We start from the raw sequence: 19,112 nt of genomic DNA, 5'->3' as shown, positions 1-19,112 counted from the left end.
AGCTTGATCCCAGGACCCTGAGATCATGACCTGAGCTAAAGGCAGATGCTTAACCAACTGAGACACCCAGGCATCTCAGTAATATATTTCATATTGAAATCATTCAATATATATTTGTTTAATGTATGAATGAATGAATGTGAAAGCATACAGTCCTTTATATGCAAGAAATACTCATATATTTTATTTCTTTTTCTTTTTTAAATATTTAATTTATTGGAGAGAGAGCATGACCGGGGAGTGGGAAAGAACAGAGGGGGAGGGAGGAAGGGGGGAAAGAATCTCAAGCAGACTCCATGCTGAGTGGAGCCTGATGCAGGGTTCGATCCCACAACTCTGGGATTATGACCCGAGCCGAAACCAAGAGTCAGATGCTTAACCAGCTGAGCCACCCAGGTGCCCTATATATTTTATTTGCTTTTGTTTTTTCTCTGATGTAGATTCTGTCAGTTTACTGAAAATCCAGGATACGGTTCTTTCATATGAAAGATTAATAGAACTTAAAAAATATCACTGTGGACAACTTAAAAGAAAAAATAAAAAAATGGAAAATAAGGCTAAGGGACTACAAAAGGAGCTATCAGAAAAAAAAGAAATGATATCGAAGTTGGAGCTTCAAAAAGTAGAATGGGAGCAAGAACTCTGCAGTTTGAGGTATGATATCTTGGTTTTAAGGAAATACTTGAACTATTTACCTTTTTTTTTTTTTTTTAAATAGGCTCCACACCCAATATATGTGGGGCTTGAACTCAAGAGTGAGATCAAGAGTCACATGCTCTACCAGTTGAGCCAGCCAGGCACCCCTTGAATTATTTACTTTTCTCTACAGATGCGTAGAAGTTTTGAAATTGCTAACTTACCTTCTGAGATTTTATAGGGAAGAAAACGTCTTTAGTATTGTGAAGTATGAGATTCTTCATAATAATACAGCAAGTTCTTAACAGTGAATACTTTTAATAATTTAATGAATATTCCAAATCATAATTTTAATGACCATATAGAAATCCACCATGTGGAAACCTCATTATTTAACAAATTGAATTTTGGATTTTCCCCCCCATTTTCTATACTTTAATAAACGCTTTAAGGAATGTCTTTTATATAAATCTGTTTCTACATTTCTGGTTACTTGGAATAAATTCTTCAATGTAGTGTTGTTTACTTAAAGTATAAAAATTTTAAAGAAGGTCTTTGATCCTATTTTTAAATTGTTCTGAAGGAATTTTATATTAATTTATATGCCCATCAACAGTATAAAATGGCCATTTTTCTCAAGACAAAAATTTTTAAAAACTAGTTTTAAACATACACAGTGATTAAAAGGTAAAGTAGAAAATGATTACAGCTAAATTTTTTCAGCATCTCTCTTTTATGTTGATGAAATTAATTCAAAATATGCTGCAAGCACATATTACTCTTTATTATTTACTTAATATAGATCCTGTGTTGTTATAAAAGGGGTTTTCAAATGATTTATTAAATGGATAGTAGGGGAAACAAATAATACATTATATGTTAATTAAAAAAAAGAAAACGGATCAGGGGCACCTGGATGGCTCAGTTGGTTAAGTATCTGCCTTTGGTTCACGTCATGATCCCAGGGTGCTGGAACTGAGTCCCCCATTGGGCTTCTTGCTCAGTGGGGAGCCTGCTTTTCCCTCTCCCTCTGACTGCTACTCCACCTTTTTGTGTTCTCTCTATCAAATAAATAAATAAAATCTTTAAAAAAAATGAAATGAAAAATAATCAACAAGGTAAATTGAGAGTATTGCAGAAGAAGAAACATAAAAATCATAGGGCAACAGATATTCGACTCCCTAGCCTAGTCCTGGATCACAGTAATCTGTGGATGTACGTTGTGTAAATGCATCTGCAGATGCTGTCTTACACTGTCTTACACTTACATCACTGTACCTGTGATGTTTCGTGAAGTAGCAATTTACTTGTAGTGAATTATAACTTCTTTATAAACAGGAACTTCTCTTTTTAAATAGTAACTAAATTATCTCTTCTAATGGAGGAGTAATTACGAGTATGTGGAAAAAACAATAATTTTCCACTCTTTCTTGAATAATTTCAAAATTCCTTTCCCTACAATATCTTCCAGAGATGTCTCCCAGAGATATTAGTACTAAGCAGCATAATGCTTTTTCATTGCTTCTTTTCAACTATATATATAACTTTTGGAAGAGATTGAAGTGAGAAATTAAAAACATGAGTCCTAGAAAGGAAAAAAATTGAGAACATAGAAATTTCATTTGGATAATAAACGAGCATATGTGGCACCAGATCATAACATGAGCTTTTTATTGTTTACAAAACAAATTTTAAAATAAGCACATTTATTTGCAGATTTACTTTAAAACAAGAAAAAGAAAGAAGGAGAAATGCTGAAATGTTATATGAAAAGATTCAGGAGCAACTAACAAGAAAAGAAGAGCAATATAATAAAGAAGTTGAAATGAAACAAGAACTTGAACTTAATCTTAGAACACTAGATATGGAACTGAGGACTGTAAAAAATGATTTCAGTCAGGTAAGTCTTTGATAAAAGTTGCATATTTCCATCAGTATTATTTATACTATCCCTTTGATTTAATGTATATTACTTAGGTATAAAATAGATAAAAAATTAGTTTTATACTAATAGGAACTATGATATTTATAGCTAAAATCATTAATTTATTAGAATTCTTGGCTTCTCATATAAGCCCTATGTATATTTTCTGAATGAAGGGATGGAGGGTAAATTGAGATAAATATGCATGTTGGCTTTTTTTTTTTTTAAGATTTTATTTATTTTTAGAGAGAGAGCATGAGTACAGGAATGTGTAGAAGGGGAGGGAAAGGAAGGGAGAAGAATCTCAAGCAGACTCTGAGTGCAGAGCCTGACTCAGGGTTGGATCTTAAAAGCTTGAGATCAGGGGCACCTGGGTGGCTCAGTGGGTTAAGCCTCTGCCTTCGGCTCAGGTCATGATCTCAGGGTCCTGGGATCAAGCCCCGCATCGGGCTCTCTGCTTAGCAAGGAGCCTGCTTCCTCCTCTCTCTCTGCCTGCTTCTCTGCCTACTTGTGATCTCCGTCTCTCAAATAAATAAATAAAATCTTTAAAAAAAAAAAAAAAAAGCTCGAGATCATGATCTGAGCTGAAACCAAGAGTAGGACACTTAATCAACTGAGCTACCCAGGCACCCCAGTTTGGGATTTTTTTATATTAAAATACAGGCTAAATCACCTTGAGACTATGATGGAACTAGTTAAATGTTTTGTAAAGAAATTTTATTTCACATACTATATCTACCTGTATTTTTACTCTATGACAAATTTAGCTGTCATTTAAATTAAAATTTGAGTTACTCGTGTAGGATAAAAGTCCTTGTATTTAAAAAGGCTACTTCTTTTGAACATTTTTTTTTAAGTTCTCTTAAGCTTTTGACTTTTTTTTTAATGGTATCAACCAAAATCCTAATGAAAATATGTCTTTAGGTTGTGGAAGAATGGAATGATACTAAGAAACAACTTTGTCGAGAACAGGATGCCAGAATATTACAAGATGGAATTCTAAACAATCACCTTTGCAAACAAAAGGAGATAGAAATGGATAACAAAAGGAGTTCTGGGGTATTTTCTTTAGTTATTTTGAAGTACATGTGTGTATGTTTTGTATGTATATATATTTTATTTTCTGAAATTATTATTTTTTCTCTGTGTGTGTATATTTTTTCCTCCGTGTGTGTGTGTGTGTGTGTGTGTATATGTATATATTTGTGTCTTTGTATATATATATTTTATCCGTGTGTGTGTGTATATATATGTGTGTGTGTGTGTATATATGTATATGTATATTTTTAAAACCAACACTGCAGATCATGGAAAGCATAGAGGATTTTTAAAGCATATAAAGTATATTTGGGGGGCATAGGGGTCAGTGGCATTTTGGGTCCAGTGGATAAAGTAATATTCTTAATTTAAATGCATTTGTCTGCAAGAATCAAATAGTGACATTCTTAATGTCTTCATCCAAAGGGAGAGGCTTTTATTATTTTCCATAACCATAAGCTCAAAACTGTTGCAACTAACAACATATGTTTCAGTTTTCCGCGGTTATTTCCTCACCTCTCTCTCAATAGTTTAGCTTAACACTTCCACTGATGAACAGGAGGAAACGTATATAGCCTGTTCAGAGACTTTATTTTGGATGTTAGTCTCTTACTTTTGAGAAAAGTAGCAGTTTGCTCCAAGGAGTATCCTATTTCATTAAAAGTTGCCTTTGAAATAATCATATGGTAATGATAATTTATTGATGAATATTTTATTCCTAATAAAATAGCTTAGTGTCTTTTTCCCTATTTTGTATTTATTACCGTTTTAAACATCATGATGAGGAAAAAAATTTATTGCAGCAGCAAATAACCTCATGATTTTTCTAAGAGCTGTATAAATTTTACCTTATTTACCATTGGTATTTTGTGTGAAATATGAGGCTTCTTTTGTCTTTATGATTTACACTGGAGAAGAGCTCCAGTTTGGTGCACGAGCACTAATAGTGGAGTTAGAAGACCTGTGGGAAGTTCTGCAGCTCACTTAATATTTTGAACCTCTCCATTCTAGAATTGTGGTAACTAAAAGAGTTCATTGATGTATGTAGAAGTGTTTATAGTACAGGGCCTAGATTTGTCAGTGATCAGTAGATTTAACTCTTATAACTGACTATAGAAATGTTAGAAAAGTAGAATTTCTATGGACTATTGTGAGGAAAAAGAATTTTAGGAAATTTAATCTGCCCAAATATATGCAGAGCTAAGGATTTTACTGTGGCATACCTGTGTTAGATGTCAGACTGTAAACTTGATTCTTAGTATAGTCAGATTTATTAATCTTTTATTTCAGGCTTTCTGGGTTTGTTATAAATCGGAGAAAGACCTTTCCAGTTCTGAGATTCTTAAAAATTTTGTCTTGCTTTCTTTTTTCCTTTCATGCATTCATTGTCTTCAATTAAATTTTTGAAGCTTTGGGAATTTACGCTTGTATAAAGTTTGAGGTTTGGACCCAACTTTACTTTTTTCCAGTTCAATATCTATTACTGCAACCTAGTCATTGTATAAACGTAGTTTATTCTTTAATTTCAGAGAAAAATCATCATAATGTCATTTTATTGTGTTCCAACTAAAAGTCTCCTTTGTTTTACTTAGATTTCTAATAGTTGTGAAAAAGAAAAATATCTGTTGCATAACAAATACATGTTGGAGGATCAAATCGCTATGCTAAGACTGGAAATAGACACAATAAATAACCAGAACCAGGAGAAGGAAAGGAAATACTGTGAAGACATTGAAATTTTAAAAGAAAAGCATGTCAGTCTTCAGAAGACCATAAAACTGACTGAGGAAAGATTAACGAACACAGAACTCCAACACAGTGGAGAGATTAATGCTCTGACCATTGAGAACACAATGCTAAAGTCTAAACTGGAGAATGAAAAGCAAAACAAAGAAAGACTGGACGAAAAAGTTGAATCGTACCGTGCTAGACTAGCTACCGCTATACAGGATTATGACCAAAGTCAGACATCAAAAAGAGACCTAGAACTTGCTTTCCAGAGAGCAAAAGGCGAATGGTTTCGTGTACAGGACAAATTGAATTTTGATGTGTCTAAACTAAAAGAAGATAATGAGCTTCTTTCTCAGAACCTTTCTGAAGCTGAAAGTAAATTTAATACTCTGGAAACTGAGCTCCATAGCACAAGAGATGCTCTCAGAGAAAAGACTTTGGTTTTAGAACGTGTACAAAGAGACCTAAGTCAAACACAGTGTCAGAAAAAGGAAATTGAACACGCGTATCAAAGTGCACAAGATAAAGTGAGTAAATACATTGGGAAGCAGGAATCCTTAAAGGAGAGATTATCTCAACTACAGAGTGAAAATATGTTGCTTCAACAGCAACTAGATGATGCTTACAACAAAGCTTCCAGTAAAGAAAAGGTAGTAATTAATATCCAAGACCAGTTTCAGGATATTATAAAAAAACTTCAAGCTGAAAGTCAAAAGCAAGCTCTTGTAATAGAAGCAAGCAAGCAAGAGTTAATCAATGAACGTAATCTTTTAAGAGAAAAAATGTATGTGTATGAAAAGGAGAAAGTAGAAAGAGAAGTAAGTATCCAGAAAGATAAATATTTTTCAAGCTTCCTGAGAAAATTCAAAGTAATATTTGATTATGGGTTATTGTTGTTACAATTATTATTTTAGAGAGAAAGAGTGCACCTGTACATGAACGGGAGTGGGTCAGAGGTAGAGGGAGAGAGAATTCCAGGAGGGCTCCACATTGGAGAGCTCCACCTCATGACCCCGAGATCATGATCTAAATGATTATAGCTGAATTTTGAATCTAGTTAAATATAAAAAATATATAGACTGTAAGTCAGCATAACTTGTATCCAGCCAATAAAAATTAGACTTGAGAGGTGCTTTAATTTGAATAAAATTGTTCTGTCTTTTATGAAAGTTTAAGAAGTTAAGTTACAAATTGTTACTAGTCGGCTGATATTAATAATTTAGTCTTATACTGCTAAAATAATAATTTTAATTCTTGTCATCACATGTTAATACCATGATGAACAGATAAATGGAAATGCTCAAAATACTAAAATGAGTATTTTGAAATTTTCAATTAAGTAGATTAACTTGACAGTTAGCTCCAGATTTCCCAAATGAATTGCATAAAAAGTACAGTATCTCAGTACTTTTTATACATATATACATAAGTATAAGTATATATTTATAAGTATAAATATATGTATATATATACATATATACTTTTATACATTTATACATTTATGCAAGCTATACATGGTAGCTTTTTATACGTTTTAGGTTGGCATAATTTTATTCTTATTTATATAAATTTGAATTTTTAGTCTGAAATCATGTATCCTTATGACCTTTTAATCCTTTGAAGGCACTTACTTTTCATTAAATCATAATTTGGGACAACTGTGATGAGCTTTAGCGAAACTATATTTGATTTAATCTTCCCACTGCTCTTTATAATTTTTTAAGCAATTTTGCAAATAATTTGCTCATTTCAAAGCTCAGTTACTATCATTTGGGCCTAAGTTTGTCCAACACAAAGAGTATTGTATCTCTGAAATTTATTAATTGGGCATTGGATCTCCATTTTCAAATTAATGAGGGGTGGCAGGATTCTTGTGTAGCAGGAATGGAGGTCAGGGAGAGAGGTGAAAGCCAGGTCATCTAGCGTCTTGAAGGCCATTAGAATGACTTCACTTATGTTCTGAGATAGTTATCTATTAAAAGGATTTGAGCAGAGGATTGAACATGTGAGGAACTCTGACATTAATTGAAGCCATTACTAAAAAAGAGGGAAAACATTTCATACTGTAGAATTTACCAATGTTATTTCCACCTATATACCCATTTCTTTTTGAGACTTCAGTCGATTGGGAAGCTTTGGGAAAATTCATCCACAAGGAATGGATAGTGGGGCTGAATTAATTATCTAAGTAACATAATACTGACTAGGCAGGATAACATCTTTTTGTGTCTTTAACCAAATTCATTAAACAGCCATAATGTGTACATGTTAGGAAAAGGAGATGAATTGATGTTTGTAGTGAAATTTTCCAAGTATATAGGTTAAAGTTATATATTGTTAACATAATTTAATAGTAAGATGATTTTATAAAACCAGTAACAGAAATGTCTTATTAGGTAGCAGTGAGACAACTTCAAGAAGAACTGGCCGATACCCTAAAAAAACAGTCTATGTCAGAGGCTTCACTGGAGGTGACATCACGTTGTCGTATGAATTTAGAAGATGAGGTAAAGGACTTAAAGGAAAAACTGGCTCAGATTAGGAATCAGGTATGTATGAAGTGTCACATATCAAGTTAATCTGTAGTTGGTTAAATAATATGAAGTGTTTTAGGATGCTTATTTCCATGGACCACTTCCTTCTGTATTTTCATTATAATTAATTTAGTATAATTTTAGTATCTTCACAATGTACTTATTTCTTAAACTTTGACTTTCATTCTGCTATTTTTGTTATACATTTTTTCCTTATGGTAGTTACCCTTAGGAAAGTTGAAAATTATACATCATTCCTCACAGAAATTGGGACTTTTTTCCTACTAAATAATTTCTTTAAAGATTTATTTATTTATTTGTGGTGGAGGGAGGGTGGAGAGGCAGCAGGAGATGGAGAGAATTTCAAGCAGACCCCTGCCCAGCACAGAGCCCCATGCTGGCTTGACTCCATGACCCATATGATCGTGACCTGAGATAAAATCCTGAGTTGGATGCTTAACCAACTGAGCCACCCAGGTGTCCTAAATAATGTTTTTTAATGATATCTCTGTTACCATGATGAGCTAAGCCATGTAAAAGCAGAAGATAACGTTTAATAGAATGTTTCAGAAAATTGTCTTTTTTCTCATCTTCACTTTTTTGAATGGATACAGAATCTGTACTGATTTCAGGATAACTTGTACAGAAAAGTGATTGCACAAACCAGTTGAACTTAAGGCATTTCCTTCATTTTCTTTTCCTTTTCAATATATAATAAATGTACAGAAATATTTAAATCATGTATACTATATACACCCAAAAGAGAGAATTAAGAAAGTTATCTAGATCTTGCCATTGGATTTTTTAAAAGCCTTATTGAAATAGAATGCACATTCCATACAATTTACCCATTTAATATGTGTAGTACAATGTTTCTGAGTATATTGATAGAGTTGTGCAACCATTACTGCCATCAAGTAGAACATTTATTTTTTAAGATTTTATTTATTTATTTGACAGACAGAGATCACAAGTAGGCGGAGAGGCAGGCAGAGAAAGAGGAAGGGAAGCAGGCTCCCTGCCGAGCAGAGAGCCCGATGTGGGGCTCGATCCCAGGACCCCGGGATCATGACCTGAGCCGAAGGCAGAGGCTTTATAACCCACTGAGCCACCCAGGTGCCCCTAAGTAGAACATTTTAATTACCCTGAAAAGAAGCCCTTAGTCCTTGCCCCCAGGCTCAGGCAACCACCAGTCTACTTCTCGCCTCTATAGAGTTGCCCATTCTGAATATTTCATATATAGGGAATCACACAGTGTGTGGTCCTTTGTGACTAGCTTCCTTTGCTTAATATTTTTGGGGTTTATCTGTGTCATAGCATATATCAGTGCTTCATTCCTTATTATCAAACAGTACTCCACTGGGGGCTAAAACCTTTGTTCATTCATCATTTGATGTACCTTTGGGTTGTTTCCACTTTTTGGCCATTAATAATGCTGCTGTGAACGTTCATTTAGTTATTGTCTGGACATCTGTTTTTATTTCCCTGTCATCACATTTTATCCTCTCAGTTAATTGGGTTGATTTCACCATCTCTCAGTCTTTTTTTTTTTTTTAAATTAACATATAATGTATTATTTGTTTCAGGGGTACAGGTCTGTGATTCATCAGTCTTACACAATTCACAGCACTCAGCATAGCATATACCCTCCCCAATGTCCATCACCCTCCCCTCCAGCAACCCTCAATTTGTTTCCTGAGATTAAGAGTTTGTCCCCCTCGCCGGTCCCATCTTGTTTCATTTTTCCTTCCCTACTCCCCAAACCCCCTACATTGCCTCTCAAATTCCTCATATCAGAGAGCTCATATCATAATTGTTTTTCTCTGATTGACTTATTTCACTCAGCATAATACCCTCCCTCTAGTTCCCTCCACGTCATTACAAATAGCAAAATTTTATTTCTTTTGATGGCTGCATAGTATTCCATTGTGTATATATACCACATCTTCTTTATCCATTCATCTGTTGATGGACATCTAGGTTCTTTCCATCGTTTGGCTATTGTGGACATTGCTGCTATAAACATTCGGGTGCACGTGCCCCTTCTGATCACTACATTTGTATCTTCAGGGTAAATACCCAGTAGTGCAATTGCTGGGTCATAAGGTAGCTCTATTTTCAACATTTTGAGGAACCTCCATGCTGTTTTCCAGAGTGGCTGACCAGCTTGCATTCCCACCAACAGTGCAGGAGGGTTCCCCTTTCTTCGCATCTTTGCCAACACCTGATGTTTCCTGACTTGTTTTTTTTTAGCCATTCTGACTGGTGTGAGATGGTATCTCAGTGTAGTTTTGATTTGTATTTCCTTGATGCCAAGTGATGTTGAGCACTTTTTCATCTGTCTGTCGGCCATTTGGATGTCTTCTCTGCAGAAATGTCTGTTCATATCTTCTGTCCATTTCTTGATTGGATTAATTGTTCTTTGGGTGTTGAGTATTATAAGTTATTTATAGATTTTGGATACTAGCCCTTTATCTGATATGTCATTTGCAAATATCTTTTCCCATTCTGTCAGTTGTCTTTTGGTTGTATTGACTGTTTCCTTTGCTGTGCAAAACTTTTGCTCTTGATGAAGTCCCAATAGTTCATTTTTGCCCTTGGTCCCCTTGCTTTTGGGGATGTTTCTAGGAAGAAGTTGTTGTGGCTGAGGTTGAAGAGGTTGCTGCCTGTGTTCTCTTCAAGGATTTTGATGGATTCCTGTCTCACATTGAGGTCTTTAATCCATTTGGAGTCTATTTTTGTGTGTGATATAAGAAGATGGTCCAGTTTCATTCTTCTGCTTGTCGCTGTCCAATTTTCCCAACACTATTTGTTGAAGAGACTGTCTTTTTTCCATTGGATATTCTTTCCAATTTGTTGAAGATTAGTTGACCATAGACTTGAGGGTCCATTTCTGGGCTCTCTGTTCTGTTTCATTGATCTATGTGTCTGTTTTTGTTACAGTACTATACTGTCTTGATGATTACTGCTTTCTCATAGAGCTTGAAGTCTGGAATTGTGATGCCTCCAGTTTTGTTGTTCTTTTTCAGCATTCCTTTGGGGGTCTTTTCTGATTCCATACAAATTTTAGGATTATTTGTTCCAGCTCTATGAAAACCTCGATGGTATTTGATAGGAATTGCATTAAATGTGTAGACTGCTCTGGGTAGCATCGACATTTTAACAGTATTTGTTTCTCCAATCCATGACCATGTAACGTTTTTCCATTTTTTGTGTCTTCCTTTAATTTCCTTCATGAGTATTCTATAGGTTTCTGAAAATAGCTGCTTTGTCTCCTTGGTTAGGTTTATTCCTAGGTATCTTATGTTTTTTGATGCAATTGTAAATGGGATCGACTCCTTAATTGCTCTTTCTTCTATCTTGTTGTTGGTGTATAGAAATGCAACTGATTTCTGTGTATTGATTTTATATCCTGACACTTCACTGAATTCCTGTAGGCATTCTAGCGGTTTTGGAGTGGAGTCTTTTAGGTTTTCCACATAAAGTATCATATCATCTTTATAGAGTGAGAGTTTGACTTCTTTGCCAATTCAAGTGCTTTTTATTTCTTTTTGTTGTCTGATTTCTGAGGCTAGGACTTCTAGTACTATGTTGAATAGCAGTGGTGAGAGTAGCCATCCCTGCTGTGTTCCTGACCTTAGGGGAAAAGCTCTCAGTTTTTTCCCCATTGAGAATGATATTGGCAAAAAAAATAAAAATTAAAAAAAAAATAAAAAGAGAGAATGACATTTGCTGTGGGTTTTTCATAGATAGTTTTTATGACATCGAGTTATGTACCCTCGATCCCTACACTGTGAAGAGTTTTGATCAAGAAAGGATGCTGTACTTTGTCAAATGGTTTTTCTGCATCTATTCAGAGTATTGTATTGTTCTTGTCCTTTCTTTTATTAATGTATTGTATCACACTGATTGATTTGCAGATGTCGAACCACCCTTGCAGGCCAGGAATAAATCCCACTTGGTCACGGTGAATAATCCTTTTAATGTACTGTTGGATCCTATTGGCTAGTATTTTGGTGAGAATTTTTGCATCTGTGTTCATCAGGGATATTGGTCTCTAATTCTTTTTGTCTTTGTCTTGTTTTGGGATCAAGGTAATGCTGGCCTCATAAAATGAGTTTGGAAGTTTTCCTTCCATTTCTATTTCTTGGAACAGTTTTAGGAGAATAGGTATTAATTCTTTAAATGTTTGGTAGAACTCCCCAGGAAAACCACCCTGCCCTGGAGGTTTGTTTGTTGGGAGATTTTTGATTACTGCTTTAATTTCCTTTCTGGTTATGGGTGTGTTCAGGTTTTCTATTTCTTCCTGGTTCAGTTTTGGTAATTTATATGTCTGTAGGAATGCACCCATATCTTGCAGATAGTCTAATTTGGCTGGCTTATAGTTTCTCATAATATGTTCTTATAATTGTGCTTCCTTGATGTTCATTGTGATCTCTCTTCTTTCATTCATGATTTTATTAATTTGGGTCCTTTATTCTATTATCAAAGTCTGGCCAGGGGTATATCAATCTTATTAATTCTTTCAAGGAAGCCGCTCCTAGTTTAATCGATCTGTTCTATTGTTCTTTTGGTTTCTATTTCATTGGTTTCTGTTTTTATCTTTATTAATTCTCTTCTCCTGCTGGATTTAGGCTTTCTTTGCTGCTCTTTCTCCAGTTCCTTTAGGTGGAAGGTTAGGTTGTGTATTTGAGACCTTTCTTGTTTCTTGAGAAAGGCTTGTATTGCTCTATACATCTCTCTTCAGGACTGCCTTTGCTGCATCCCAAAGATTTTGAACTGTTGTGTTTTCATTATCATTTGTTTCGATGAATTTTTTCAATTCTTCTTTAATTTCCTGGTTGACCCATTCATTCTTTAGAAGGATGTTCTTTAGTCTCCATGTATTTGGGTTCTTTCCAAATTTCCTCTTGTGATTGAGTTCTAGCTTCAGAGCATTGTGGTCTGAAAATATTCAGGGAATGACCCCAATCTTTTGATACTGGTTGAGACCTGATTTATGACCCAGGATGTGATCTATTCTGGAGAATGTTCCATGTGCACTAGAGAAGAATGTGTATTCTGTTGCTTTGGGATGGAATGTTCTGAATATATCTGTGATGTCCATATGGTCCAGGGTGTCATTTAAAGCCTTTTATTTCCTTGTTGATCTTTTGCTTAGATGATCTGTCCATGGGGGGGGGGGGCGTTGAAGTCCCTTGCTATTAGTGTATTGTTGATGTGTTTCTTTGCTGTTGTTATAAATTGGTTTATATCGTTGGCTGCTCCCATGTTAGGGATATAAATATTTACAATTGTTAGATCTTCTTGTTGTACAGACACTTTTAAGTGTGATATAATGTCCTTCCACATCTCTTATTATAGTCTTTGGCTTAAAATCTAATTTGTCTGATATAGGGATTGCCACCCCAGCTTTCCTTTGATGTCTGTTAGCATGGTAAATTGTTTTCCACCCCCTCACTTTAAATATGGAGATGTGTTGGGTCTAAAATGAGTTTTTTGCAGGTAGCATATTGATGGGTCTTGGTTTTTTTTTTTTTTAAGATTTTATTTATTTATTTGACAGAGACACAGTGAGAGAGAGCACGAGAGAGGAGAAGGTCAGAGGGAGAAGCAGACTCCCAGTGGAGCAGGGAGCCCGATGCGAGACTTAATCCCAGGACTCAGGGATCATGACCTGAGCTGAAGGCAGTTGCCTAACCAACTGAGCCACCCAGGCGCCCGGGTCTTGTTTTTTTTAATCCATTCTGATACCCTATGTCTTTTGATTAGGGCATGTAACCCATTTGCATTAAGGATAACTATTGAAAGATATGAGTTTAGTGCCATTGTTTTCCCTGTTAGGTGACTATTACTGTATATTGTCTGTATTCGTTTCTTGTCTGTTACTTTTAGACTCTCTCTTTGCTTAGTGGACCCCTTCTAATATTTCCTATAGGGCTGGTTTGGCGTTTGCAAATTCTTTTAGTTTTTGTTTGTCCTGGGAGCTTTTTAGCTCTCCTACTTTCAATGACAGCCTAGCTGGATATAGTATTCTTGGCTGCATATTTTTCTCATTTAATGCTCTGAATATATCATGCCAGTCCTTTCTGGCCTGCCAGGTCTCTGTGGATAGTTGTCCTTCAAACCGAATATTTCTATTAGAATATTTCTATTCATTGTAGATTATAGACCTCTTGTCCTAAGCCACTTTCAGGATTTTCTCTTTGTCTCTGAGACTTGTAAGTTTACTATTAGATGATGGGGTATTGACCTGTTTTTATTGATTTTAATGCAGTTTCTCTGTGCCTCCTGGATATTGATGCCTGTTTTCTTCCCCACATCAGGCACATTCTCTGCTATAATTTGCTCCAATATACTGTCTGCTCCTCCCCTTCTTCTTCAGGGATCCCAGTTATTCTAATACTGTCTCGTCTTATGGTATCACTTATCTCTCAAATTCTCCCCTCGTGATCCCGTAGTTGTTTATCTTTCTTTTTTTTTTCCCCAGCTTCTTTGTTTTCCATCATTTGGTCTTCTATATCACTAATTCTCTCTTCTGTCTCATTTATCCTAGCAGTCAGAGCCTCCATTTTTTATTGTACCTCATTAATACCATTTTTTATTTCAAGTTGGATAGAGTTTAGTTCTTTTATTTCTCCAGAAGGGGATTCTCTGGTATCTTCTATGCTTTTTTCAAGCCCAGCTAGTATCTTTATAATCATCATTTTGAACTTTAGTTCCTACACCTTACTAATGTGCTATTGATTAGGTACCTGCCAGTCGGTATTGCCTCTTGTTCTTTTTTATTTTAGGTGAGTTTTTCTTCTATGTTATTTTGTGCCAGAGAAGAATAGATAAGTGAGAGAACAAAATGCTAAAAGGGTAACAATGACCCCAGAAAATGTATGCTAAACAAATCAGAAAATACCCAGAACTGGGGAAAAAAAGAGGGGGGAATATATCAGGCTGGTGAATAGAACAGAGCCTCACACTTGATTTTGGGAGTATTTTGTTCTGTTAGAAGAAACTGCCTCCCAAAATTTTAAAGAAAGAACAACTTATATATATACAAAAATAAGGGTAAATATGATGAATGGGTGGAACATGAGTATAAGGATGAAAATTTAAAAAGATTTTTAAAAAGGAAATGGTAAGAAGTTGCTTGAAAAAAGAAAGAAAAAAATTTAAAAAAACACTACTAGACTTATGGTATATTTTAGTCTGTTAAAAGGAACTGTATCCCAAAATTTTAATGAAAGAAAAACATAAGGGATAGAATATGACTATAAAAATGAAATTAAAAGATTTTAAAAAGATCTTGTTAAGGTAAGATGTTGGTTGAAATAGGAAAGCGGAAAAATTCCAAAAAAAAAGAAAAAGAGAGAGAGAGAGAAAAAGAAAAGAAAAGAAAAGAAAAAGAAAAAGAAAAAATAAAGATAATTAAAAATATTTAACTTTGGAAGAGTAGAGAATCATGGGAAAAAAGCCATGAGTTCTATGTGCTGTATGTATTCTCCTAATGCTGGAGTATTGCAGTTCTCATTGATCGGTAATCTTGGTCTTGGGTGGATGTTCTTGCTGATCTTCTGGGGGCGGGGCCTGTTGCAGTGATTCTCACATGTCTTTGCCTGAGGCAGAATTGCACTGCCCTTGTCAGAGGCCAGGCTGTCATCTGCTTGGGTTTGGTCTCGGTAGCTTTTGTTCCCTGTAAGCTTTCTGTATAGCTTTGGAGGAGGAGAATGAAGATGGCAGCTTCCCAGTCTCCAGACAGAGGAGCCAAGATCTTGGGTCCCCATTCCTCATTGTGCCCTCAGAGAAAAGCAGTCAATCACTCCTGTCTCCCTGGTCTCCAAGCTCCCTAGCCTGTGACTGAGTTCCTATCTCTGGTGCATGGTCCCATTTGGAGTCTCCAAACCCAGTAGATTCCTGCAGTGCACTGCTGCACTTCTCCTCCTGGTAGAGGCAGGGTTGCGGGGGAGTCTCCCCAGATCTGCTGCTTGTTGGGTGTCTGTTTGAAGAGTAGTGCCCAACTGTGCCTTGAATTATGGTTCATGGCAACCCCGAGCTGAGAGCCCACTCCTCGGCTCTGTCTTTGCAGCTGGCTGCCCTGCTCCAATACCTGGGAACTCTGCCACACTCAGGCACCCCTGGTCTTTCTGTGATCCAGAGGGTCCTGAGACCACACTGTCCCTTCGAGGATTCCACCCCCCCCACCACCACCTCGGCCACTGAAGCCACTTCTCTCCGTGGAGCAGACTTCTAGAAGTTCTGATTTCCCACTCTAGTGTTCTATCACTTGCTGTTAGTCGGCTGATGGGGGCTCCCTCCCACTGTGGTTTATCTTCCTAAATATAGCCTCAGATTCACTTCTCCATATGTCATCCTTTCCAGAAAGTGGTCACTTTTGTGTTCATAGAATTGCTGCTTCTCTTTGATCTTCTATTGAAGATTCTATTGTTCAGAATGGTTTGATAACTATCTAGCTGAATTCCTGGAACCAGATGAAATTTAGATCTCCTACTCCTCTGCCATTTTGAGGCTAAAATCTTACTGCATTAAAAGTAAGACTATTTTTCTAAATGTAGAGTAAAGGAAGTGCTAAAACATACTGCAACTAGACAGAAAATATTTGTCCCATACATATGTTACTGACGAGAGAGATTTACTCTCTATTGGTAGGTAACAGCAGATTTTTCTAATGGACTAAATGTTTGCATCCTCCCCTCTCTCAGCCTTTTACTCATCCTCTCCTTTCTGTCCTTTTAGTTGCCCTTCCTCTTGCCTAATCCTACACTATACAGACCTGAGTCATTGTCTCTCATTCTTCATGAAGCTCTTTCTGACTGTTCTGATTCCCACTGACCTTACTCTCTTCACACTTGGCATCTAGTCTGTGCAGAACAGTTTAGTCCTTTATTTTACATTGTTTTCATTTTTTTAATGAGAGATAATTTTGTCTTTCTATGTACACATTTATCTAAGGGGGAAAATATGGGATATGTGTGGTACCTATCCTTGTATAAATTGAGAATATTTTAGCTTAACAGTTTTTAGGATAAAATTAAGTCTTTATACCATATCAATAACTTCTGATTGAAAATATTGACATCACAAACTTTTATTCTAAATGTATTTTAAGCAATTGAATGTAAAATTGTGAAAGCATTTAATCTGATAGAGGAGAAGTATTCAGTCAAATGCTTGTTTCTTCCCCCCCTCACTATGGAAAAATAGTCTAAATTTGTCTTTTAGCATTTTGCAGCCAGAACAGGTTTACAGATTTATAGCAGTTTACCAACTATAAAGCTCTGGAGACAGCTTTCTTTTTTAAAGTTTGTTTGTTTATATAACTTCTGCATCCCTTGTGGGGCTTGAACTCAAGACTCAAGACCCCACGGTCAAGAATTGCATGTTCTTTCAAATGAGCCAGCCAAGCACCTCTGGGGACAGCTTTTCTGATATGCCATACCACATAGCCTTAATGTATTCATCAGAGTACTTGCCAAAGCAGTGTAACATGAACAGTTACTAAGAGAAACAATATAAACATGAAGTGATTTGGGAACATTGATTTAGTGTCCATTAATTCCATGTCAGTTGGCTTTACCTTGCCTCTGATAGTCATGTAAATTATTTATTACTCAGCCTAGGAGGTACTATTTGCACTGTAGTCCATGAGCATTGTCCATAGAGTAGTATAGAGAGGAAGAAAGTTAAAAGTGTTACAAGTGGAAAAAAGTACTCTTGGCTCGGGGAATTGGTAAAAGTTTTTTGAAGTACTGAGGATATATTGTGGGTCTCATGGTCCCCATTTGCTGCCACTTCTGGTGGTATGAAGAACAATTTTGGTATAACTTGTATAAGAGACCACTTTCACTGGCCTGCCATCTGCCTAAAATATCAAATATTATTAGAACATAGCATACAGGGGCACCTGGGTGGCTCAGTGGATTAAGGCGCTGCCTTCGGCTCAGGTCATGATCTCAGTGTCCTGGGATCGAGCCCCACATCAAGCTCTTTGCTCAGCGGGGAGCCTGCTTCTCTCTCTCTCTCTGCCTGACTTTCTGCCTACTTATGATCTCTCTCTCTCTGTCAAATAAATAAATAAAATCTTTAAAAAAAAAAAAGAACATAGCATACAGCAACAATAATAATGCTAATTGCAGACACATAGAATTTGTTGTATACCGTGTACCCTTCTAAATATTTCATGTATATTTTCTAATTTAATCTTCCCAATATCCCAGTATGGTAGATACTATTATTATCTTTTTTTTTACAGAAGAAGAAACTGAAACACAGAAATTTTAAGTAATTTGTTCCAGGTCACACAGTGGAGTCGGGAATTCAGATCCCAGGCGTTCTGGTTCCTACGAAGATGTTGCTTCTCATTCTATTCCATGAAATATCTGGTTGTCACTGAAAGCATCATGTTAACTTTTATAATTGCTGGAATAGCCATGGTTATTCACATATGTGAATATTTAAAATTATAGTTGATGTGGTGCTTGGAATACAAAAATAGAAATGTTTACTATAAGGTTATTTCCTATCTTTCCCCTTTTGACCAATATATAAATTTGTAGGTTTATCTGATAAAATATAATTTAAAACATTAAAAATGTTACCTTTTAGTACTAGAGAAGTCAGTAAACTATTCTGTAGGGGGACTGTGTGTATTTTAAGATTTTACTTATTTATTTATTTGCATGCTCGAGAGAGAGAGAGAGAACGAGCAGTGGGGAGGGATAGAGGGAGAGAGACAGAAAGAGAGAAGCAGACTCCCTGTAAATATTTTAGGCTTTGTAGGCCATAGGTCTCAGTTGCTGCAGCTCAGCTTTGCTGTAGCCATAAATCAGTATGTAGAGGAGAGTGTGGCTGTGTCCAGTAATATTTTATTTACAAAAACACCTGATGGTGGTTTCTTACTAGATTGCCAGTACTTAAAAGTATTTCTTTTTTTTTTTTTTTTTTTTAGTTGCAAGATGCTCAAGAACGACATGCAGAGGCTGTAATGCGTATTGAGACGTTGAAAGATCACGTGCAAAAGTACAATTTAAAGCAGCACATAAAATAACTTGAGTATTTATAAAGCAGATCAGCGGTGTAGTATGAGAAATGTATCATTTATAAAAATAAATGCATCATTATTAACCTGGATGAAAATTTCAGCTTTGTGCTATTTCAAAATGCATAATTTTTGCACATTATCTTTAAATTTTACACATTAGCTGTAAAACACAACCATAAAAATGACACAATTACCA

At 35.7% G+C, this 19,112-nt stretch overlaps 1 protein-coding gene across 1 annotated transcript in view; it reads left to right on the top strand.

Moving 5' to 3' along the window:
• The window catches only part of LOC111140173 (ankyrin repeat domain-containing protein 26-like), a gene marked incomplete at its 3' end in the record, with an annotated part of 73,038 nt that overhangs the window by 47,838 nt on the left and 6,088 nt on the right, over positions 1–19,112 (top strand). The window contains exons 16-21 of the mRNA XM_022492515.1: positions 441–654; positions 2,353–2,536; positions 3,485–3,619; positions 5,191–6,147; positions 7,726–7,878; positions 18,824–18,894. Of these exons, the coding sequence (XP_022348223.1) occupies positions 441–654; positions 2,353–2,536; positions 3,485–3,619; positions 5,191–6,147; positions 7,726–7,878; positions 18,824–18,894 (1,714 nt within the window). The remainder of the gene's footprint in view (positions 1–440; positions 655–2,352; positions 2,537–3,484; positions 3,620–5,190; positions 6,148–7,725; positions 7,879–18,823; positions 18,895–19,112) is intronic.

The sequence above is a fragment of the Enhydra lutris genome, unplaced genomic scaffold (genome assembly GCF_002288905.1).
Source record: "Enhydra lutris kenyoni isolate GAN:26980312 unplaced genomic scaffold, ASM228890v2 scaffoldscaffold217, whole genome shotgun sequence".
NCBI classification, from domain to species: Eukaryota; Metazoa; Chordata; class Mammalia; order Carnivora; family Mustelidae; genus Enhydra; species Enhydra lutris.
The sequence above is the reverse complement of the archived record's forward strand: the minus strand, read 5'-3'. Positions and strand labels throughout refer to the sequence as shown.